At 39.9% G+C, this 26,500-nt stretch overlaps 1 protein-coding gene across 9 annotated transcripts; it reads left to right on the top strand.

The window, feature by feature from the left end:
- Positions 1–304: 304 nt before the first annotated feature.
- Positions 305–25,670, top strand: LOC121601046. 9 transcript variants are annotated; one of them, XM_041929841.1, is made up of 9 exons: positions 488–608; positions 1,032–1,306; positions 3,687–3,877; positions 3,950–4,338; positions 10,677–10,747; positions 10,838–11,413; positions 11,493–11,691; positions 11,788–11,888; positions 22,161–25,670. In XM_041929841.1, the coding sequence occupies exons 6-9, from the start codon at positions 10,847–10,849 to the stop codon at positions 22,518–22,520; spliced, it is 1,227 nt and encodes a 408-aa protein (XP_041785775.1). In that variant the 5' UTR covers positions 488–608; positions 1,032–1,306; positions 3,687–3,877; positions 3,950–4,338; positions 10,677–10,747; positions 10,838–10,846; the 3' UTR covers positions 22,521–25,670. The 9 variants fall into 9 exon arrangements, with proteins under 9 accessions (XP_041785778.1, XP_041785775.1, XP_041785779.1 ...); XM_041929844.1 differs by lacking the exon at positions 488–608 and adding an exon at positions 305–481 and having other exon boundaries at positions 3,687–4,338; XM_041929845.1 differs by having other exon boundaries at positions 1,192–1,306; positions 3,687–4,338.
- Positions 25,671–26,500: the final 830 nt, after the last annotated feature.

The following is a 26,500-nucleotide window of genomic DNA, read 5'->3' as shown; positions in this document are numbered from 1 at the left end:
GGGCTATAAAACCATAATTATGTCTCGAAGTTAACCTGGTAAATCGCGTTAAAAAACTAACAATAAATTGTATTGTGTAAAAGCATGCTAATTTGCTACTTTTAGGACATGTAAGGTTGAACAATTAAACGCTGTGGCACAGGGCGTACACAAATGATAGCTCTACAGTATAGATGAACATGTCACTGGTCACTGGAACATGGCCCAACTTCCGAACAATTCTATAGCTCGCTGAAAGAGTCTATTATATGTCTGAACCAAAATACAACTCGCGGAACATCTCAATAATATCCTCTAAACCCCTGTAATAACTTTTTTTTTACCGGTATGAGTTGACATCTAATTTGCTTTCCACAGTAATTTCACTCGCTCCGTTCTCTCAGAATGCATCATACTCTCTTTACTATGTTATTTTGCTCTCTTATCGATTTTGTTGCTCACTTGTACAATAATGAAACTCCCAACACAGACGTAGTCAAAGGTTCCGAAGATTTTAGTTTTTCACTAGAGCCAGGATAGGAGAAAACCAAACGATACCGTACAAATACAGTGTATTTGGTGCACTAGAAATACATTTTATTCGTGACAACAGTGTTACTTTCTTCAGAGTAATACATTTATAAGCAATAAATCATTTGGTGTTACAAATAGCCGAGTGCAAATTCGACACATTACTTGTTTTTTATGTTTTAAGTTATTTTCTTCCTTTCTCTGGTGTAAAACATACAAATGTGATATATTCAATGTGTAACTGGCAATTAAATGCAATTTAGTCGAAAAATGCAAGGGCAGCGTGTATGCGCAAATTCAATTATAAATGTATACATAAGATACATTGAATCATTTTTGGATTCGTTTGGCCAGCCTTACATACAGATTTAAAGTTTAAGCTATCTCAACCTGGCGAAAACTATCTCATCGGATCAAGCAAACGTTCGAGAAAGTGCACCAACATTCATTAAAGCAATTGTTTAATGTGGCCAAAAGGTTCAAAGTATAATAATTATTTTCCAACTTTATCACTTCTGCAGTGTGCATATCAATATCACAAACTTGATCGAGAATATTTGTGGTTTACATTGCTAGTGTTTAGTTATTTATAGAGATAGGGCTACAAAACCATAATTATGCCTCGAAGTTAACCTGGTAAATCGCGTTAAAAAACTAACAATTAATTATATTGTGTAATAGCATGCTCTAGCAAAACATAAACGATTCGTTGATTTATTACACACCTTGATTATGTAGCTTGGTTTGACAAACCAGCACTCGTTTTGGGACAATCAACAAATCCTCAATTTGACAGGTATGTAAAAAAAGTTTAGATACAATGTACGTGTACCATTGCTATTTTATTTTATTTTGGAAGCAATTGTTTGATATTCACTTTCTCTGAGTATTGATACATTCAGGGGAAGTTATGTAAAGACGGACACTCCGGATAAGGTCGACACTTCCCATAAAAATCATGAAAAGGAACTTTGAAAAATTCAACAACTCAGCATCCAAACTGAAAGTAAAAAAAACACATTTTTGGCATAATATATGCAACATTGGTTAAATACGTACAAATCAAATTTTCAATCGTGCGCGCCCTTCCAACTAATTTGACTGATGGAAGTATCGTAGGAGAAAAAGCGGGTATAGGTATCTACATTAAAAACAAACAACACTAACACTTCTATAATTACAACTTAAAAAATACTACATCCATAACTACAACTGAACAAATTGGTATAGAGAAAGCCTTAAAAATACCAGAAGAAAATGAAATAGAAACCCCCATTATATATACCGACAGTCTAACATCCTGTAACATCCTTCAGAACGCATTAATAGAAAATAAAATGGAACAAATCTTGTACAACATACTAAAAATTGCACCTAAAATACAAACAGATATTTTTTGGATCCCATCACATGTGGGAATTGATGGAAATGACAAAGCCGACGACCAAGCGAAAAACAGAACTCTCTCAACAAGCACAATACAGAATAAAATAAGATATACAGACGCTATCCAAACATTTCAAAACGAAATGAAAAAAAAAAAACACACAAAAATGGCTCATAAACACATCAAGAGAAAAAGGGAAAAAATTCTTAGAATTCCAAAAAGAATTTAGACTAGAGTTGTGGCACAAAGGAATTAATTTAAAAGGAAATGAGATAAAAATGATAAATAAGATTTTAGCAGGACATGACCTATCTGAATTTTGGCTACAGAAAATGAAAATAACAGATAACGGTACGCGCGATATATGCCAGACCCTTGAAAAGGGAAGACATAAAATTTTCGAATGTCAAAAACACAAACGTGAAAGAGATATAACCATACAAAATCTGAAAGACATTTTCAGTTGGCTGAAAAAAAGTGGGAACACATGTAAACAAATATTACAATTCATAGCAAAAAACAACATAACATTATAGTCACAACAAAAAAAAATGCACTACAACATTATAATTATACATACGATTATTTAATTTAATTCATTATTTATTTTATTTGTTTATCTATTATTTATTTCCCAAAAAATCAGAATACAGTCTGTTCCCGAGTTACGCGGTTCTCGACTTACGCGGATTCGGAGATACGCGGTTTTCTAAATTTGACAGATTAAATGTCAAATCAGTGCAATTTGCTTCAAGTTCGGTAAAAATTGCATTTTTTCCAACAAATTGAAACCACTTAAAAGCCAGAAATGGGGCCCTTTCCGTTGTAAGTCCGTAGGCTGAAATTTCAGCCTGTCAGCTGTTTGCATTGTATAGCAGTTTTCGGGCAGCTATCTGAGTGTGTATAATATACAGGTGGGCTTATCCCAAGGTGTATGAATTTAAAAGGCTGATTTTTATCGCTTTTGCTTATGAATAAAGATTTTAAGAGTGTTTTGAGTATTCGTCAAGTCTCAAGAAAGCTTGTTTGAACAAAAGTTTTCACCTATTCTATTAAAAAATGATATTCAAATTTGGTTTAAAAAAACATGTTATGAGACCACCTGGACTACATACACTTTGATTCCAGATTCCACCACGTCATCTCTTTGATGCACCTTGGGGTAAATGTAAACAACACTGTGTTTTCAAGCAGGTACTCGAATCTAATTCTAGCTTTGAGGCTAGAATAATCTAAACTGAAAATTGCAGGCTAATTTGTTGTGTGGTTTTGCATGGAGTGTTTGCATGATTTCAGCCTCCAAATGTCAAACTCCATACAAAAAACTGACTAAAATCGTGAAGAGCCCCAATATTAGAATTTTCTTCCCGAATCATATCAAATAAATGATAAAGTGTATAAAAATACCAAATTAAATAAAAAACTACGGGTAATCAATAGTATTTCAGTCAAAAAACGTGAAATTCGACTTACGCGGATATTCGAGTTACGCGGATTCGTCGGGAACGCAGAAACCGCGTAACTCGGGAACAGACTGTATAGGTAAACCCCACGAATATCGGTTGAAACCAAGGATTTTCCCATCAACAACGAACACCGAATATTAGTTGAAAACAAGGATTTTACCATTTTACCAACAAGGGACCACGATATTCGTCGATAACAAGGATTTTACGTGTAATCAGTGAATAATTGCCTTTTATGAGAATTTTACAAACAAAATGCCGTCGGCGAAGATAGAAACAGCTTTCAAACGTAAACAAACAGTTTACTATGCTCTTGCTTTCAGAAATCCAATGGTAGCGGCACACGATTCGATCGTAGTGGCATATGATTCGACCATAGTGGAACGCGATTCAACCGTACTGGCACGCGATTCAACCATGGATGCACGCATTCGATCGTAGTGGCATGCGGTTCGAAGCAGGCGGTTTGCGATTCGATGCAAATGGCACGAGATTCGAACGTAGATGGAAACAGGTGTAATATTGCTTGTGCAACCACCGATACGCTTCTCCTTCTCGGGGATTTTAACTTCCCCAATCTTTCCAGGAACACTGATGATTCTAACGTTTCTGCACTTCGAATCAATTATAAGAATTCACGTATTAACTGCCGCTCTTTGCTTCACTGCATCTAGAGTAATGGACTTTCTAAAATCAACTTTATACCTAATGCATCGAATAACATTCTCGATCTCATAATTTTCTCTGCTGAGATCCTACATTATTGTGCCCCACCGGTGATGTCACCTTTCCCCATGGATGCCGTTGATGTCCATCATCCTCCTGTTGAACTACGCTTAACTGGTGCTGGCAATACAGCTCGTTCCTGGTGTTCTACCTCACCAAGTCGTGAGTCCGGCACACGTAACTACAGGCGAACTAATTTTATCCGTCGAGCAGAACTGCTGCAATCTACCGAATGGTCTTTCCTGGAAGGTAATCCGGATCTTAACTCAGCATTGGAACTATTTAACACAACACTACTGGTGCTTATATCTGATTGTTATCCTCTAATGCCACCGCGTCGCAGTCCACCATGGTCTGATGCACGTTTACGCCGTCTAAAGCAAAATAAAGCGTAATGCTTTCGCTTTTAAAGTACAAATGGTACACAACACTCCAGATTAAGGATCATCGCTGCCCATAATGTATATTACAAATATAACAGACAACTTTATACGGAGACGTTTGACGACACCCCCTCCCCACCCCCTTACTCCATTTGGCACAACAACCGCTGCCCGTCAAGGCCTGCCTGCACCCACTAGTGAAGTGGGCTTGGCTTTCAGTGACTTTTTTTACCGTAGCCCTACGTATGAGGGCATAGTCTATTCGGGGGTCCACCCCCTTACAGCGTTACATAATTGATGGATGACGCCTTAGAAAAATTTAATATGTGCATTTAAGGGCCGGTCTGGTGGTACAGTCGTCAACTCGAACGACTTAACAACATGCCCGTCATGAGTTCAAGCCCCGAATAGACCGTGCCGTGAAAGAATAGAATACAACGTAGGACTGACTATCCTGCTATGGTAACAATAAGTCACTGAAAGCCAAGCTCACTTTACTAGTGGATACTGGAAGGCCTTGACCAACAACGGTTGTTGTGCCAAAGAAGCAAGGATGTTATATATGCCAATTTAATCAAAATATGTATGGAATAAGACGGCATCGTCAAAATGCCAATTGAAAAAAAAATATCATTGCAAAGAGACTTGCGAAGAGTCATCTTAGAGAGATTTCACTGTTGTTCGATAAACAACGATATCCACACAGCAAGGATAGCCTGTAAATCTTCAATCGTAATAAGTAACTCGTAACTAACATACTCGTTATCACATTCGAGTGAGTTTCGCTCATCAGACACCCAACACGATTCTGGAGGTATGTCGAATCAAAACGGGGTTACAGCTCGCTCCTCGCTGTTCTCAAATATAACAACGTCTCCACAATCAGTAAGGAAGGCATGTGCAACCTATTTGCTGACCGTTACAAGGACTGCTTTACTACGGATGATGCAAGCTTATCATTAGACGCAGCTTTAAATAATGTGCCCCGTGATGTTGTTGATATTGATGTACGCGATATTATTATTTCGGTAGATACTGCATGTTCTGCAGCAGGTCAAAACCTCATACAACCCTGGACCCGATGGTATTCCTACGGCAATCCTTGCCAAATGCCGCGAATTTTTAGCAGAGCCTATGGCTCACATCTACCAACTCTCTTTTGCACAAAGTAGTGTACCCACGGCCTGGAAATCCTCTGTGATGTTTCCGGTGTACAAAAAAGGGGATAAAAGCTCTGCTGAGAACTACCGCGGTATAACAGGTTGCCTTCTTGTAGTTCTCTCGTTCTTATATTTCTACACGCCAGCATGGTTTCTTTCCTCGACGCAGTGTTACCACAAACCTGGTGGAATTTGTCTCCAACTGCCACGCAGCCTTTACTTCCGGAGCTCAGATGGATGCAGTATACACTGATCTTAAGGCTGCGTTTGATCGTGTGAACCATCGCTTGCTGTTGGCTAAGCTCGCCCGGATCGGTCTCTCTACTCCGCTGGTGAATTGGTTCAAGTCCTACATCTCTGAACGTAGCTACTACATACAAATCGACGGTGTCTAACGTCTTCGAGAGTTCATCCGGCATTCCTCAGAGCAGCAACTTGGGACCCCTGTTGGTCTCGCTTTTTATCAATGACGTCACACTGGCCATTACGGAAGCAGATTGTCTGCTTTATGCGGATGATGTTAAGCTGTTTCATGTCGTACGGAACACTTCTGACTCTCTTTCTCTGCAAGGATCGGTTGATGTTTTTTCTGACTGGTGCAACAATAACGACCTGCTAATTTCTGTTGATAAGTGTACGTCAATGTCGTTCTTTAGAATAGCTAGTCCAATAAAGTATAACTATAGCATATGGTCAGGGATTTAGGAGTCACCCTGGACCGCAAACTAGATTTCCGACAACATTACTGTGATATTTTAGACAAAGCTAACAAAACGCTAGAATTTATTCGTCGTCATTCGAGAGAGTTCAATGACCCGCATTGCTTGTTAACTCTGTATAAGTCCTATATTTGTTCTATCCTCAAGTTTAGTTCTACAGTTTGGTGTCTGTTCTATAGTATATAATCCAATAGGATAGAAGCTGTCCAAAAGAGAGTTACACGTATTGTCCTACACTTCACTCCGTGGCGTAATGTAACCCCTCGTCCATCGTATCATACTCGTTGTTTGTTGTTTGGTCTGGACACACTTGGTAGGAGACGTGATAATGCCAAATGTACGTTTATGTCCAAACTTATTGTCGGTGAGATAGATTCGCCATAACTTCTGGCTAGAGTCAACATAAATGTCCCTCCTAGAGTGTTCCGTAACTACAGACTAATAACTGAGCTTTCAAGACGTGCATACAGCGAGAACGACCCTATGACTGCGATGGCCCGTAAATTTAATCAGCGTTACACTTCATTTGACTGGCACCAACCTACAAGATTCTGTTGATCCGTCTTGACATTGTACAGTGCGTTTAACCTGCTCTTTGTGTTAGTTATTTAAGTTCTAGCTTTAATTCAGTGATAAGGCCGCTTGTTTGGCCAATCACTTAAATACAATAAACAATTAAACAATTGAACAACTCACGAAGGGAAAATCACTCAAAATAGAGCGAGAGACAAATAGAAAGAGCGAAAGGTCTATATAAAATCTTCGGCTTTTGACCGTTGGGACTGTTCCGCGCCGAGGACATGCGGTCGGATAAATTGTTTACACGTATAACCTTTGTGTAAATCAGTGTATTGGAAACACCCAATTATTCTTTATGTTAAAAAAGTTTTTATTCGATGGAGTTTTTCTTCTATGATATTTTTGACCACCCGATGTGAGGATTGTAACGTCACTAGCTATGTTTGCCTACTCTTTGGAAGTATTTTTGGTTATAAAAGGATTTTAACGACACTTGTAAGATACCACTTCCGTTTATTGCAAGAGGTTTTGTTGCCGGCTTTAGACTGCTCCTGACAGGATCGCTATGTAATGTTAAGGAAAAGGAGCTATGAAAAGGAGATCCGCTCGGGTTTATTCATTACTTATACATATTAACAGTAATACTTATGCTGAGGAACGACGACAGACAGAAGATCTTTGCTTGAGCGAGGATGATCCTGGTCATAATATAGCTGCGCCAGAAACTCTCCGTGGTTAACAACCAACGGAGTCAGCCCACCCCAAGGCTCAACCTGGACCGGTTGAAATGCACTGATGTGGCGGAGGTGTACGCGAAGTGCTTCAGGCCGACAACAACATCGCCGCGATGCCCCTCATAGATCACCGACTACGGTGCTGATGGCTCGTTCCACCATACGCCAAACACAAGATCGACCGCTTACCACGTGGAGAGAAAAAGGAATGGTTCGACAAAAAGTGCAGACGAGCACTATCGGAGAAGAATGCAGCGCGCGCCTGGATGGTACCGCATGAAACCTGTCAAAACGTGGAGAAATGCAGACGACTGGAGAAACAGCAGACTCTGCTCTTCCAAGCCAACCAGCGTGAAAAGTCAGATGAACAGCTGCTGGAGCAGCTTTCTCAGTCGGGGGACACCCGCTTGTTCTACAGGAGATTGAAGGATGCACGAAGCGGGTTTGCTCCTAAAACCGCAATGTGCCGGAATGTAGTAGGAAAACTCCTGACAAACAAGATGAGTGATTGAGGCAGGTGATCGAAAGGTGGAAGTGCTTCTTCGAAAGACACCTGAATGGAGCAGAGACGCTGGCGCAGGTGGTTGAACATGGCAACCACCACAGCAGCAGCACAGTAGTAATAACAGCGACAGCATTGGCGCATACGACGAGGTGCCCCCGCCATCTCTGGATGAGATTGCCGGCGCTATCAATCTGCTTAAGAGTAAAATGTCTGCTGGCAGTGATGGGCTGGCGGCCGAGCTATTCCCGTCTTGAAGGCTTACCGGAGAGGCTTACCGTCGAAATGCATCAGCCGATCAGCATGAGGAAGTACATGAGGAGTGGAAGCTGGGTGTTATTTACGGAGTATAAAAAAAGGGCGACAGGCTGGATTGCTCGAATTTCCGAGCCATCACAGTCCTGAATGCCGCCTACAAGATCCTGTCCCAGATCCTGTTCCGCAGACTTGCGCCCCTTGCTACAAAGGTGGAATTTTGTCGGCAACTACCAAGCTGGGTTTGTTGGAAGCAAATCTACCACCGACCCAATTTGCATTTGCGGTGTAGCGCAAGGTGAGAGTTTCGAGCTTGACGTTGGAATCATTCATATCTCACAGCGATCTGAGGCAAGGGGACGGATTTTCAACATCGCCCTGGAAGGTGTCATTCGAAGCGTGGGCCTGGACAACGACATCCGTGCCATGATCCTCTATCGGTTCCTCCAATTTCTTGGCTTCAAGGATGACATAGATATCATCGGCAGAAGAACAGCGAAGGTGTGTGAGGCGTACACCCGACTGAACCACGAAGCAGCAAGAATTGGATTGAGAATCAATGCGACGAAGACGAAGTACCTGCTTACCGGAGACTCAGACCATCTGGGAAGCAGTGTATTAGTTGACGGCGACAATCTCGAGGTAGAAAAGGAGTTCTGCTATCTTGGAACGGTCGTTACTTCGAACAACGACGTCAGCAGCGAAATCCGGAGACGCTTTATGCAGGGGAATCGGGCATACTATGGGCTTCCAGTTCCAGAAGACTTCAAGCCCGCACGAAATGTGAGATATGAGCATCCTGGAGAATGATGGTTGATTAGGTTGAGAGAGAGAGAGAGAAAGAGAGATAGAGGGAGAGAGAGAGAGAGAGAGAGAGAAAGAGAGAGAAATTCTGGTTTATTCACAACTTCACAACTTTTTAAATCAACTACAACAAAATTACCATTTGTTGCAAGAGTTTCGGCTGCATTTTCGATGTATTCGTAAAGCCTACCAATGATCAACTTTGACGGAAAAAAGACTGACTGCATTAACCCCATCTCCAATTTTTTGGAAATGAATTGGGTTAGTAAGGAGTTGGATTGGAATTACAACTGTTTACAGCGTTATAGTTGATTCTCGTACCTTTTACTTCCAATCACGTGTCGTCACTTGCAACTCGCAAACTACTATTATCAAATGCCTGCCTATACAATCGACTTGCGCGCACACTGTGGTCGTCGCATTAACGGAATGCAATGCTACTGCGACGATCCAGAGTTCAGTTTTTCCATCCTTTCTTCCTTGGTAACAAAATTCGACGAACCAAATGATGGCTACGTTGTGCACCACCTGCGAAGCTTTTTATGTCACGAAGAAGAATGTTCGTTTATTACTCATCTGTTATTCGAAAAAAAAATCTAAAACATTTTATTCTGCGTTACGTAACAAAAGTTAAACTACCCCTCTCCCGCATGCAATAAATCATTACGATTGACGACACCCCCTCCCCACCCCCTTACTTCTTTTGGCACAACAACAGCTGCCGGTCAAGACCTGCCTGCACCCACTAGTGAAGTGGGCTTAGCTTTCAGTGACTTTTTTTTACCGTAGCAGGATAGTAAGTCCTACGTATGAGCGTTACATAATTGATGGACGACGCCTTAGAAAAATTTAATATGTGCATTTAAGGGCCAGTCTGGTGGTACAGTCGTCAACTCTAACGACTTAACAACATGCCCGTCATGGGTTCAAGCCCCGAATAGACCGTGCCGTGAAAGAATAGAATACAACGTAGGACTGACTATCCTGCTATGGTAACAATAAGTCACTGAAAGCCAAGCTCACTTTACTAGTGGATACTGGAAGGCCTTGACCAACAACGGTTGTTGTGCCAAAGAAGCAAGGATGTTATATATGCCAATTTAATCAAAATATGTATGGAATAAGACGGCATCGTCAAAATGCCAATTGAAAAAAAATATCATTGCAAAGAGACTTGCGAAGAGTCATCTTAGAGAGATTTCACTGTTGTTCGATAAACAACGGTATCCACACAGCAAGGATAGCCTGTAAATCTTCAATCGTAATAATTAAAACTTATTTATACGTTTTCATAAAGTAAAATCGAATAGTCACTGATACATGTAGCATTCAGTTGCTAAATCCTCATATAATTGCATGGTTTATTCTTTCAAACCTTTAGTATTTGCTGCATTCTGTAGCAAATCTATTCGAATTCAGTTTATTATGAATGCCCTATGAACCAAAAAGTTAATTTAATTTTATTCAATGATGAGTTCATTCATACTACCAATCATGAATTCTGCTTCCAGATGAACTATATTAACGAACTATTTCAGTTGCACAGTTGGATGACACAGATTACCTGGTGAATATTCACAAGGTACGTATTTAACATATATCTGCTGCGTCAAATGTAATGCAAATAGACAATAATAATATAACATGAATAAGAATGTTTTTAAACTTTTAGCTGGACATAATGCTACTCAGTTGGGCATACGATGGCGTAAACGGGTCTGTGCCTCGGAATACTGGTCCAGAATGTGCTGATTACTTATCACCTGTTCGTAAACTGGTAGAAACAATGGTGATAATACCATTGTGTCTAATAGCTATCAAGTGCTCCGTGAGCCGACTAAAACCGATCGCATACCAGCAGATAGATCGCTTTACCAGTAGTCCATTTAGCGGTAATAGAACACTTAGCACCAGCAATTATAATCTCAATAATTTAAGCTATCAGCGGAATATGGTTGAACAAGAACCGCGAGATTTACTTATGCCACATCATCGAGAACGTTCATTCTCTTCAGCATCAATTGCTAGTGGAATTGTAGAAGATATTCATTGTCAGCGATGCTTGCATCAAAGTGCTACGCCAATTCGAGGAATGGCATTTCCTGTTGACTTTTCTGTTCCTAGTTGGGGTAAACAATTTCTTCTTGTTACTATGACATTAACGTTAGGTGTTGAGCTTGGATTTAAATTTGCAACTAGAACTGTTATTTACATTTTAAATCCGTGCCATATTACCACCATAATGCAGGTAAGCCAATTATGGTAAAACATCTATATTATCTTTAGTAATCGTCTTTACTTTATTAACTGTAATTATAATTTTTCAGATATATCTATTGGCCTGTAACAAATCAACCAAAAGCAGTACCGTACTTTTTCGACTACAAATGAACTATTTAAATGGTCCATTACTAGCCTTCATGTTTCCAGAAACAGATAGCCGTCAGCTACCACTTGAATCATCAATCTACTGGATTCAACACGCACTCATGTGTATTATACCTATATTCTTATTAAAAAGTGGAGGTAAGTTGTCTGGAAGGGATTATTATTTATGGAAGGTGTATTATTTTAATACTCACACCATTTACTATGTTTAAAACCTTTTTTCTTACATTGTAGGAGTCTATAATATGGAACCTCTAAATGATTTCACCTGGAACGTTATTGGTTACGCTACTTTGATACTCTATCATTTTGGAATCCTGCAAGTTATAGCATCTGTGAGTCTTTTGACATCTAATTATTTTGGTTTTGTTGATTTCATTTTTTTTTAAATAACTTAAAATCATCATTTATTGTACGTCTATGTTGAATCCTATTAAACTTATTCAACCCTTTGACAGTTCCACAATTTTTAGAAAATGCACAAACCCATTCAGGGATTTTCAAGACAGTTTCGAATGTAGATACTGTTATTCACCGCATGCAATTGTCATTCGAAATCGATCATACATTTCATTTCAATCAAAATAATTTTTAATTTCTTCAGAATGATTTTCAACACTTCACCTGTCAAGTGCTGATGCGATTTTGCTTCAAATCCCTGTGAAAATCGATGGCAGCAGGTCGATGAAGGGTTGAAAATCAAATTAAAAATTAATTAAAATTGATTTTGTTGGTTGAAATTATTCGAGAGTGACTTGGAAAACCCTGTAATCAAATAATGATACAAAGTTAATAAAAGAAAATAATGTTGGCCCGTTCTGTAAAACGCTTCTTATTTTGGGCTGCAAACACACAAGATGATATGCAAAATGTGTCATTCGGCCTCAGCACAATTTTTCGATAAAAAAAATCGATCGATCTGGCTGTCGTTTTGGTGTCATTTGACACTCATTTTGCCGCCAAGGTGTTCATTCAACTGGTCTTTTTTAAAACTGGTATACCATGACACTCAGCCGGTCTCATGGTACAGTCGTCAACTCGTACGACATGCCAGTCATGGGTTCAAACTCCAAATAGACCGTGCCGCCATACGTAGGACTGACTATCCTACTATGGTGGGAAATCAATAAGTAACTTGATTCTCATCGAGTTCAGTATTTAGTTAAGGCAAACCAATTATTAAATGATTTTTTATCACCCAAAACATTGAAGAAAAAAACCAAAACAATTACCAAACTGCTTTTACAAAACTTTTTTCAAAAACATCAACCATGATTTATGGAATTATTCTGATATGCGAACATTTTCGTACCTCAATTCGTTGCGGATTTTTTGCCATACAAAGCGGAACGATCGAATTTTTGTAGCATAGTTCATTTTGCTCGTGAGTGGCCGAGGTTTCAAGTGCTAATGTCCCTGTCAAATTCACTGTTCTTTTAATTCTTCTTATTTGGAAATTAAGATCTAATCCTTTCTGTATAAATTACCCTAGTTTTCCTAATTCTAATTGTAAAATGCACATTGGCTACCGTAAGGCATCAACACCAGTTTTCAAAAAGACCAGTTAAATGAACACCTTAGCGGCGAAATGAGTGTCAAATGACACCAACATGACAGCCAGATTGGTGGAATTTTTCGAACGAAAAATTTTGTTAAGGCCGAATTTCTTGAGTTTGTTGGGAAATTCTTCAACAAATCTACCGAACTTTGCAAGCGTATGATCATGATCGTTTGAAAAAAAGACTCAACTTAATGTAGGGTTTTACAAGTTAGAATCGAATGTCTGCAAAACAGTTTCAGTAGTACAAAATTCAGTTAAGCAGTCAAAAGTTGTTGTTTGACCGCGTTGATGCTATTTTTCACAGGCGGAATATGAAATTTTCAGACGTACAAGGTGTTTTTTTTTATATTCGAAATATTTCAACATGACTCAGCCATATTTGCAACAGTTAACACGAAGATTCACCGAAGAACCACCGAAGGGAAAGGGCATCGATCGTAGCGCCGAGCAGGAACCAGCGAAAGGGTACAGTATCGGACAGAATGATAGGACCCTAGTGTTTTCAACGCAGCATGCATCCGTTTGGACAGGTTTATGTGTGTGTGTGTGTGTGTGTGTGAGTGTGTGAGTGTGTGTGTGAGTGTGTGTGTGTGTGTGTGTGTGTGTGTGTGTGTGTGTGTGTGTGTGTGTGTGTGTGTGTGTGTGTGTGTGTGTGTGTGTGTGTGTGTGTGTGTGTGTGTGTGTGTGTGTGTGTGTGCGAGTGCGCGGGTTTTTGTCTGAAGAAACGTAGCTGGACATGGTTTCATATTGCGTTCAAAACATTCTGATTATGTGTGTTATCATGTGAAACAGCGTGCGTTCACACTTGGATAAAAGCTAAAGTTTGCATCGATAGCAGCGAATGTTCTTCGGACGAGAACGCAGGTGTGCTGTTTCATGATTGTGCGACAGCGGTGCGAAATGAAAACGCGCACAATAGCAATGAACTCGGCATTCCCTCACAGGTGTTTCTCCAGTGCACGACATTGAAAGGCCAGCGTGCATCTCTGCGTTGAAGCTGGTGTGTACATAGGAAACATTGTGCGTGCATTGAGCTTGCGCGCAGTTGTTCTTTTCAATGGGCGTTTTGTTTCATGAGCGCGGCAGTATTCTGTTCTCGATTTAAATGGGTTGACGCTCACTCGCTTACTCATAGATAGTTTTTATCCATACACTTTTATCGCTGCTCTACAACGATGTAATTCATCACGTGTAGAAGCAGAACGCAGGCTGAGCACGGGATGAGCCGTGTCCAACTTTTTAACCAGCGCGTTCTTGACGGTCCAAGCAAGCAATGTTAGTAACAATGGGTCGAGGTAAACATTGTACCGATTATCAGCACCATATGATGAAGCGACTGGCTGCTGCTGGCATTAAGCGCAAAACGATCGAGTTCATAATGGAACGATCGCGCACTTTTGTGGCAAACGCGCTTCGGACAACCGAAACGTGCTTAGACAACCAAAACGCGCTTGGACAACCGAAACGCGCAAGTCAACCAGACGTCCTCAAAAGACCACGGCGAAAGAAGACCGTAAAATTGTTAATATATCGAAAAAACACTGATCGCGAGGGCGGTGGTCCTGCTTATTACATCAAAAACCTAACCCAAAACACAAAAAAACTACTAACAAAACTATCCGAAACGACATACTTGTGAAACAAACACACACACCAATACACATTCAAACATACATACACACACACATGCACACACACACATGCACACACACACACACACACACACACACACACACACACACACACACACACACACACACACACACACACACACACACACACACACACACACACACACACACTCACACACACACACACACACACACACACACACACACACACACACAAACACATACAAACACATACAAACCACAATAAACCTGGCCCAACGGGTGCTTATCTTTCTGTCCGATACTGTACTTAAGGAACGACGGCTGAACAAACGCAGTTTTCTCGCATATTAAAGTCCCGGAAGAAAGAGTATTTTTTTAACCCTTCCGTTTTGAATAAAGTGTTAAAAGAACTTTTTGCATTTACTATTCGCGGACTTTTTTACGCGAGAAAAGGGCGCTTCTTCAGCCGTCGTTCCTTACTCAAGTAGCAGAGCCGAAGTTGTTGAGAGATTTTTCTGTGTGCCAAAGCGAGATGCCCTGTCTTCTCTCTCTAGATTTTGGACGGCAAACCGCCGCCCGTGTAGAGGTGTGTGCGTGTGACGAAAAATGATGGAGGAAAAAGGGGGAAGCGGGGTCTGAAGTCTTTCGTTCGTCACACACACATGCATCTACCAGCGGATTGCGCTGGACCGAGTCTACCCATCTCTCTCGATCAACCATGATTTTTCTGCTATCGCTCTCATCCGGGTGTGAGGCATCTTCAGTTTGTCCAGAACTTTCCCTGTGGAAGGATGTACTGAAGTGAGGTGCGATTTCTTGTGCGACGTACTTTGCTCGTCTACGTTTTGGGCCGTCTTCCTTCTTCTTCAGTTATAGAATGATTTATCCTAGCAAATTGTTGAGGTAAGTTTCATGCCCATATGTGTTGTTGTACAGGTACATTCAACTAACCCTTGGCGTCTAAAAAGTTACAGGTGTGTGCGCTATTTATCAAAGACGACTACATGCTGGCCTCGTCAACAATGTTCAAAGTGAGCGACGCAAAGAAAACGTTTTCCAGTTTTAAAATATTAACGTAAATTTTGATCTAATCCTATGCGCTAAACTCTCCATAGTAATACATACTACTAACATTTATTATTGCTTCATTCAGCCCTCGGTGAGGACGTCATTACTTAACAGAAGCCAGCTTAACACGCGCAGCACGGATGGTACTCCGAGCGCGGTAGGAGGAAGGAAGAACGGTAAATTTGGAAGGGGGAAAGCGTTCTGCCTTCTACACAACGGAAGTATGCCAAAACACATGTGGGAAGGGAGAGAGATATTATTTTATAAACAGCATGCATGTGTGTGTAAAGCAAATGTGAACAGCCTCATCATTTCTATACGTAATCCGAAAAAGGGGGAGGAGCAAACACATTGGTATGCGTGAGCGGCTGAAGAAACCAGAACGTTTAGATGTGTGCGTGGCGGATGGTTCGGGCGCCTGTGGCGAAGCTCTCGACAAGCCTGCAAACGAGAGCTTCATGGAGAGCTTTGTAGAGAGCTCAGATTACACAGGCCGCCGTCGGTTTTTGCGTCCTTGGGCACTTACGTACCCACTTGCAGAAGAAGTGGAAATGTGGTTTCACGCACACATAGACACCTTCCACCCGAACGATCGCGTTCACACACATTATAACGCTCTGATTTCTTCTGCACCTCACACATACAAATGTGTTTGCTCCACCCCCTTTTCGGATTGCTTATAGAAATGATGAGGCACACATGTTTACATTTGCTGTATGCACACATTCGCATGCTGTTTATTCCAACTTTTTCCCTCCCTTCCAACACGTGCTTTGGCATACTCACACTGTGTAGACGGCAGAACGGTCTCTCCCTTCCAAATTTACCGTTCTTCCTCCTCTCGATCTTTTTTCTTCTTACCGCGTCCGGGGTACCATCAGAGCTACGCGCTGGCTTTAGTTTTTGCTCCTCTCGTTCTTCCTTTCTCCTACCGCTCCCAGGGGCTGCGCGCGTTTCGACAGGTTCTTAGCGCAATCCAGCGCGTTGTTTTGTGGCTGAGTTGTGCTGAACGCTGTCAATAAAAATAAACCAATAATTAATGTATGCAGTTTTGCGTATATCACGAGAGCAACACTTACCTTAATATTTTAAAACTGGAAAACAATTTCTTTTCGTCACCCACTTTGAAGATTGTTGATGATGCAAAACAGGTAGGCGTTGATGAATGGCGCATGCATCTATAACTTTGAAGACGATAAGCATTAGTTGAATTAGTACATTGAAGCACATTTGAGATCAAGAAACTTACCTCAACAAGTTAGCTAGGATAAATTATTCCACAATGGAAGAAGAAGCAACACTGCGCAAAACGTAAACAAGGAAAGTAGAGGACACAAGAAATCGCACATCACTCCCGCACATCCTTCCTCTACGAAAGTTCTGCACAGACTGAGGATGCCTAACACCCGAATGAGTGCGAAAGCAGAAAAAATCATGGTAGATAGAGAAAGATGGGTAGACTCGGTGTAGCGCAATCCACTGGTGGATGCATGTGTGTGTGACCAACGAAAAACTTCAGACCCCGCTCCTCGCGTTTTTCATCCATCGTTTTTCGTCACACGCACACATCTCTACACGCGCGGCGCTTTGCCGTCCAAAATCTAGAGAGAGAAGACAGGGCATCTCGCTTTGGCACACAGAAAATTCTCTGAAAAACTTCGGCTCTGCCGACAACTTGGGTATGGCTGAGTCATGTTAAAATATTTCGCCCTACGATCGTGGCATCGATGCCATCCTTTCTACGAAGTCAGCGCTCTCTATGTTTATCTGCTCAAACTAGCATCACGATGAATCACGTGCGTGAGTGAACCGTGTCGTAACACAGTTAAGGCCGCGAAACACCTAGGAGCGCGGCCAACAGACGATACGTCGGACGGTGAGACAATAGTTGAGGTGCACGTTATACATTACATTAACATGCGCAATTTCTCACTATGGAACATGAGCACGAATTGAAATTACCTCCAGCGGTAGCACAAACGAACGAGTTTCAGCAACCGCTCAAGGTCATCGACCCCGAACGCACCATTAGGTGCAGTTTTGTTGCTGATGGCACTGTAGCAACGGTTAACTTCGTTGGTCCGCGAAGTTTCTGCATCGCGGTACATACCGCTTGCGAACTCGACCGTGGCAGACCTGGGGTCTTTACATCGCTCATCCGCGGAAACCGTGCCACGGGCAGCGGTCGGTGCATCTGGAGAGGCCACCGCGGACGTGCAACAACCAGCGCCATCGCAGGGCTGCGCTTCTGCAAGAACCGTGCCACAGGCGGCAGACGGTGAATCTAGAGCGGTCATCGAGGACATAGAACTACCAGCGCCATCGCAGGACGGCGCTTCTGTGGGTACCGTACTGCGGACGGCCATCCCGGAACATACATCAGCCAACGCCATCGCAAACTGGAGTCATCGAAAGGCAAGCTGCAAGTAGTTATCACATTTTTTCGGCAAACCCGAGGAGTCTCAATTTTTATCGCCTCGTATAATAGCACATAATAATAAAATAATATAATATAGTAATGTAATATAATAGAATAATAGCACACATTCTAAAGCGTTGGGACGTGTTTCTGCGTTGCTTCTGTGTGCCGTCTGTTTTTGGTGTGATTTTTGTTTTGAAACCGCTCATGTTTGAGTTTTGTTAAGTTGTTCCTGTCGCAAGTTTTGCTGTGTTGCTGTGTTGAAGCGTTTTGTTCCTGCATTCTACGAGAATTTCTACGAGAACGCTTTCCTGAATTGTATTTCTACGTGATTTCTGTTTCATCGGCGACTGCGGTTTAGTGTTATTGACCTTGCTTAATACGCTCAGAGAGCAAATCGCACCAGCTCATCGATCAGTGTCCCCTACTAGCAAAGAGAATGAAAAAGTTTGCGACTTTCAGGCGAGGAGCATGTAGAAGCAGGGGGAGACTGTGTGAAATACGCGAAATTACGCGGTTGCGCGAGCGTGTTTTGATTTCTACACAATTTTTGCACTCACACAATCACACATGTGTGAAAGTGTGCGTTCACAGTTTGGTTTTCTCGCAGCGGCATGCTGGTATCGGTGTCTCGCTCGCACTAGTGCAGCGAGTGTTCCTCTGTGCGCTCCCTTTCTTGCCACCACACGAAATCGTCAGTTCAGCTCAAGCGTTCGCCGTGTAAGGCCGCGCTCGTGTTAGCCTAAGTTCCAGGCGATCGAAGTTTCGCTCAGTGTTGAAGTGTAGTGCACATTGAAATGAAGCTGCGCTTATCTTTCACCATTTATTGTGTTGATCGTGGCAATTCGGCGGCTGAAAGTGAACGTACACATTTACACATGTGTGATTGTGTGAGTGCAAATTCTGTGTAGAAACCAAAACACGCTCGCGCCTCTGCGTAATTCCGCGTATTTCCAACCGTATTCCCATGCTTCTAGATGCCTCTCGCCTGAAACTCGCACACCTTTCATTCTCTTTGCTAGTAAGGCAGTGTTGGTCGACATTGGACAATGCCGCGTCAATCAGCTTGGGGGGCAATTTGCAACAGCCGCGGTGGAACGTAGCGTCACAATATGCAACTGATAATGCAGCCGGTGGCCCCTAGCAGTTCAGCACACGAGAAACAAATAGTCGCCATCACGAAATCACACGTAATCACAGCACAACACTGCTAAGCCGAAAAAACAGCAGGAAAGTACAGTTGCGGTGTAACGAAACAATTCGCCTAGACGAAACGATGATATGTAACATCTTAATAGTCAGTAAAACAGGCAACAATGCAATGCGGCGTAGAAAAACCAAAAAATACTAAAAAATCACGGAGCGCGGCGGGAGAGTGGCCGAACAAAAAAATTATAATTATACATCAAACGTGTTTGCGAACAAAAAAAAAACAAAAAAAAAACAATAATGTAACAATCTTCTGTTCGAATGGCGCTAAACATTCTAAATACTTGTCAAGTCGTACGACTTAATAACATGCCCGTCATGGGTTCAAATCTCGAATGGCCCGTGCCGCCATACGTAGGACTGACTATCCTGCTATGGGGGGGGGGGGGGGGAGAATCAATAAGTTACTGACAGCTAAGCCCTCAAGTGGTACAAGCAGGCCTTGAGCGACAAAGGTTGTTGAGCCAAGGAAGAAGAAGCCAGTTACGCATTAAAGTGTAGAAAAATAAAACAATTCCCACTTCATTGCTTCATTGATCGATCGACGTTCTTGGTCTGCCTCAGGAGTGTCCAAAACCGCTCACGGTCTCGCGCCTTCGTCTGCCAGTCCGTTATCTAGGCCTTAATGATGGACGCCTCCACGCCATCTTGCCGTACAGTTTGGGCGTACCACGCTGGGCTGGGCTGGCCTTTACGGGCTGGGTCGTCCGTTTCCATGCGTACAACACGGCCAGCCCACCGGACTTTGACGAGCTTGAAACGCTGCTCTACAGTGAGATCACCGTACATTTCGTATAGCTTGTTGTTATAATGGCTTCTCCATTGTCCTTCCACACATACGGGGTCAAGTATCCTTCTGAGCATCTTCCTCTCGAACGCGGCTGAGAGGGTTTCGTCATATTTGGACAGTGTCCATATCTCAGAGGCGTATGTGAGTACCGGTACTATAATAGGTACTATATAGTCCCAGCATCGTCCGTCGCGACAGGTTCTTCGAGGTGATCTGATAATTGATGCTATAGAATGACCGGTTGGCAGCCAGCATCCCTGCGTGCAGTTCAGCTACCATGTGGTTGTCGTTGCTGACCTTTAACCCATGATAGGTGAATTCTGGGACGACTTCAAAACTGCGTTCGACTATCTGTACGTTTCGGCTACGTAGATTCTGATTATTTATTGGTAGAGCCGCTGATGTTGCCACTATCAGTTTGGTCAATGCCCCGTTTATCTGCAATTGTTTATAGTAAGACCGAAGAACAGCTGACCGCAATCGGTCGGCAATAATTAGAACTGCCGACCGTGATCGATTGCCAACGGACGGCCGAAGAACTGCTGACCGCGATCGGTCAGCAATAATTAGATATAAAACGCGAATTAGTTTCAACAAAATTTGTCATTTCACCATCAGAACGAGTTTGAGTATTTAGTTTGGTCTTCAGTCGGCGTGACCGTATAAAGTGCCTGTATAAAGAAACGCGCAGCGAGGCTAGCTTCGCGCACGCGACAGTACGACTGGTTAAATCTACGAACATTTAAGCTCGATCTTAAAGGAAAATACGGTACAGTCAATTCAACTTAAATTGCGGGATGGTAGACGTTTATGTTAAGGAGCGGCGATGTAAAATTGATAACTACAGTGCATGCCGACACTGCTACAGGATTAGCAAAGATGACATCAAGCTGACGATCCATGTATTTTTTTTATTTCGGAAATTTTAATTAAATAATTGAAGTTATTAACACGATAGTGAACTTAAGTTTTCAAATTTTACGAATTCTCGTCATTCTGGTTTTAATATTTATTCTGATAAATTGTTCCTTTTCCCGATTTTTCATCAAATGGAACGATTAATGTTCAATCTGATTAATTTTATTGCCGAACAGATGATTGAAATGCTAACTTAGTTGTGTGCGCAAGAAAAGCTGTTTGCACTGTTATTCAATAGCGGCTTGTATGGTATTATTTTTAATCGTAATAAATTCATCCAATCGTATATCTTCAAATCACATGCAATGTGTTCATACCTTATCTGAAATGAAATATGCTTGAAACATTGTGATTTTTGTGGTTAAAGTTTTTTTTTCATTCAATGTAAGTGATACATACACCCATGTTCCCTTGCTCACAAATAGTGCAGGGGAAAACTGATTCAGATTAGTGATTTTGAATGAATCTTTGGAATGATTAAATGAATCTGAACTTCGGTTGGAATGATTCATTGATATAAATATTTAGAATCTCAAAATATTAACAAATCGCTAAGAATTCATCAAATCAAAGGGATTCATAAATCTGTATTCAATCATAAACTTTGGACTTTGTATTATTCTTCTTCTTGGCGTAACAGCCTACATGGTCATGCTATCCTATCCTAGCCTTTCGAGACTTCTTGGAAAGTACCACGCAGCAAGATAGTTTGTTTTGCTACGGGGAGACGGTCCATGCGAAGTTTGAACGCACAACGGGCAAGTTTTCTCAAGAGATTAATGAATCTTTGAAGATACATGGATCTTTGAAGATTTGTGAATCTTTGAAGATTTGACTCGAGATTCGAAATACCCATCAATGAAGATTCATATGAATGAATCTCAACGAAAGATTCATACTATCCAATACTTTTAACAACCCAATCAATTTGTTTTAATTTAAATGATTTTTTGTTTATTATTCATGAAACACATAACATAAACATAAAATGTACTCAGATTAACTTGAAATATATTCCTTTTTTTGTAGCCCGTACAAGTAAATCTAAACCACATGCTTTGCCCAGCATTGAAAGATCCTTTCGAAGGCTCCAACTACCGTGTATATGCTGTGTTCCATGAGGCAATTCTATGCACACTACTTTGCAAAATAATCACTTTTCTGTTCAGTCCGCTGCCTTCGCCAATTATAAATCGTCCACCGTTCATCAAAAACGGAAAACCAACCGACGTTTCTACAGTGATTTCTGCTGCTATGAGTACGTCTACATCGCTTCCTCCACATCTTATTACATCATCTCGCCCATCTTCAAGATCGTCATCACCAGCAAAAGCATCAACTATTTTGCAGGAGAATAATATTATTATAAAGACTAGTAAAATTGACTAGTGCAGTTTTAGTCTATTTCAAGATCTTTGTTCCATACTCGGGCTTAACATAATGGTCAACAATAGTTGAGAATATTTCACGTCCAGTATCTATATATACATAAGGGCTGTTCATAGATAAAAATAATTACAATTTTAATCTATTATATTTCACATGCACGATAGTCCTAATGCTAGGAAAGTGCATGGAATAGTATGACATAAAATATTATTTTTGTCCATTTTTTTTTTGTTTTCAATGTGTTATTATTATCTCCCATTCGGTACGTGTAGCTTTATAAATTCCAATTATAGAGGGGTTTACGATTCAAGTCACGTTTTTTTATAACTATTTTTACACTTGGCGGCTGAAATAATTTCAACACTTACTATAAAACCACAGGCGAAACTAGCATCAGATTTTCAGCCTTGATTACTTAAGCCTGAAAAATATGTAACAAAAGACTCACTGCAGGCTCATGCTCATAAATGATCGAATTCTTTCATGTGAAATAAAAATAATTAACTAAGAATTATTAAAAACTATTTTATACTTTGAAACTATATTTTTTTAATTTAAAGGTTCCAGAGTATGTTCCTGAGATACGAGGTTTTTGCGTACCCGTGGCATATGCGTATCCCGAATATCACGTTTTTTAACCCAAATGCATATAATACATGAATATTATTTGTTTAATTTAATACTTGTATACATTTTATTATTTTATTAAAACGATTTGTGCAACAAAATAAAGATATTTAGAGAAAATACTTAAAAGGCGGAATGCAAGAATACAATTTATTTTGTAACAACTTTTTTCACAATTTTTCAATAAAACAAACAACAATAAACATTCTTTTGATTTCAGATATAAATGGTCAAGTTTAGAAAACCGCGTATCTTGGAATCCGCGTGTATCGAGAACCGCGTAACTAAGAATCAGACTGTGTAACCTATTTCAAACAGAAACAAAGAAAACCAAACGTTTTTAACACCGTAACATAACGATGTCTATCATATATGATAATCAGGGATGACTGACTTCAAATCTGAATATCTTTTTACATATTAGAGGTATTGTCATGAATTTTGGCAAAAAGATTATCTAAATGATACATCATTTTGCAATGTATACGGTTTTTTCTTGTTTTTTTTTTTTATTTTGATATAATAATTCTTTTATAACCATAAATAGCCAAAATACCAGAATATAAATGCAAAATAACAATTCCTTCGATTAGTATAGTGTAGCCACATATATTTTAATTATAATGTAAGTTTTCTAAACATCTGATATACAGCAGATATTATTTAAAATATTATTTAAATTACAACACACGTTTTTTACATGATCGCTTTTCAACGAAACATCAAGTTTTGAACAAATCTATACTTATCATTTAACTGTTGTTTTGCCGATTTCATGAAAACACGATATGAAATCAACCGAAATTGTATTGAAAATCATCATTTTCATCAATGTTTAGTTTGTTTATATTCAGTCATACTTCCCTGGTGGAAATGGCTATCATATATGTTTTGTGCATTACTAAATACTTATAATTATTCAACATTTTTGGGGCCTTGCAAGTTCTTATTTAACATTAAAATAAAGATTAAGCAGTAAATAAAATGAGTGATATTTCGTGAGTTTATTATATAATTCAGTGTGTTAACGAAATATTCAAGGATGACAATTAAAAATCGTTTATATTACTTTTTCTACATTAAATTATCATTATCTACGAGACGAATAGACGATTCAAGTGAAATTGGTATTTTTACTTACTTGAATTTAGATTTCGTAACTAAACAAATTATCAACAATTTTGTTAATTTGACAAATTTTCCCGATAACATCAATAAACATGCAAAATTGCACTCAAGTACTAAGAATTATGTTCTATTTGCTATGCTGCATTAGCGGAATCTGATTGTTAATGAATTTAAAATGACGTAAGGTTCCTCAATTATGGTAGTCCATTAAGACGCTTTTCCATCACTAGATCTCTTTAATGCACCTTGCTTTAACGGTAGAAAGGGTGTATGTCGAGCCTAAAATGAATTCCTGAAAAGCAAACATGCGTTTAAAAAAACAAAACATAAAAATTGGATTTAGGTCAGCCACCAAGTTACAAAAAACTATCTATTCAGAGAATAATTCAAGTATTGAAAACAATCTGGAATGAAAAGCATAGGTAGTCCCCGAGAAAAGCGGTAACTATTATACGCGAATTCGGAGATGCACGGAATTCTAAATTTTATAGTTTTTTAGCAACTTGTACTGATTTGACACATACATTGACAAATGCAAAATAAACTTCCTTCTGGTCGAATTTTATAAAAAGAGGTTATAAACTTTAAATTTTCAATCGGAATAATATCAATTAATCAATGCTTAAACCTTTCGCTGCAACCAAAATAACACGAAGCAGTGAAATTGGACATACGCGGAAATTCGAAATACTATTTTTCTTTTCGGTCTGCATTAACACTAGGTTTACGGGGGACTGCTACCTCCAATCTCTACGAACACTTCCGTTAAATCAAATCCATGACAGTTGGATAAGAATACTTGTTTAGATAACTTAATATATTAGGAAAATAATCTATCTAAATTATGTGTCGCTTAACAATCGTGGTTTCCATAGAAATTCATCTGCTCATTGCCAATTACGAAATGTAATTGTGATAGTCGTTATTGTTTCACCTACATAGTCCGATGCAGGTTTGAGTATCGACGAACAAGAGGAATAAGTTGGTTAGCAATGCCATATCAACATTATTTCATGATAGATATAGAGTTCTATCACTCCTATATTTCCTTTTTAAAGAAAATGTTACAATTAAACTTAACACATTAAATACAAACAACCCATCCGTCAATTTAATGGATTTCGTAGAGATAGGTTTACAACATGTGTAATAAGAAAATAATGATTATGTTACAAAATCGATACGAGAGACCTTTCAACTGTTTTCGCTCCCTAGTAGCGGTGTTTCTTTAACTTCGATTCACTGTCAACTATTGAATATGTGCTTTTTAAGTTGGCACGTTTTTCTCACGGTTTGTGAAAGAGAACAAGTCGAAGCGTTAAGAACGAATAGACAAAAAGTGAAAAATTTGACAGTTAAATCTAACATAAGCCGACATCGCGAAAGAAATGGTTTAAAATTAACAGTCGTTAAAAATGAACCACAGTTATTAAAAATTGCTAGAATTTTGCATCGCGAACGCATTGAGTTCATTTGTTAATTTTAACTGGTCCTATGCCGTCGTATGCTGGTTCTACCCAAGCGAAATTTTTCGGGGATAATGAACACAAACTCATGCCATCTCTTTCTATTCATCAGCCCTACTCTCTCACACGCATCGATGAACTTTTACACATCTCTTTGTTCATTGTACTATATTTGAAGGGTTTTAAAGTGATAGATAACAATTCATGTTCATGAAGTAGTTATGGTCAAATGTTAATGGTGTAATGTTTGTACCATGGTCGACCTGAGTTCAATTCCATTTTTATTATTTTTTTGATGATTTAAAGTTTTATTTAATTTTTAAAACATCCAGCTCCAATAACTTCAAACCCCTTTACTCATTGTTAGAAATGCGTGTTTAATAGTTAATCTGTTATTTTTATTGTTTTATTTATTTCTTTTAATTCATTTAGTATCAGTACCCCTTCATACAACCAAACCAGTAAATAGCACGATAATGAATAATAATATGATGGCGCAACTGGCAAAGTGATTCGAAGTAGAACTAGCGATGTGGTTGGTAGCATCAAGGATGAAGCATGAGCATGAATTGGAACATGAGTGGAGAGAGTGAATCCGAATGTTCATTTCTATTTTGAACTCTTTTTTGCATGGGTTCATCTTTCACGTGTGTTCACTATCCCCGAAAATGATCTGTATTTCGTTGGTCTTTTCGGGCATAATTCGTTAACGAATTATCCCCAAAAAGACCAGCGAAAACCAGCGTGGTCGGGAGCTTG

The sequence above is a fragment of the Anopheles merus genome, unplaced genomic scaffold, assembly GCF_017562075.2.
Source record: "Anopheles merus strain MAF unplaced genomic scaffold, AmerM5.1 LNR4000021, whole genome shotgun sequence".
In the NCBI taxonomy this organism is placed as follows: Eukaryota; Metazoa; Arthropoda; class Insecta; order Diptera; family Culicidae; genus Anopheles; species Anopheles merus.
The sequence above is the reverse complement of the archived record's forward strand: the minus strand, read 5'-3'. Positions and strand labels throughout refer to the sequence as shown.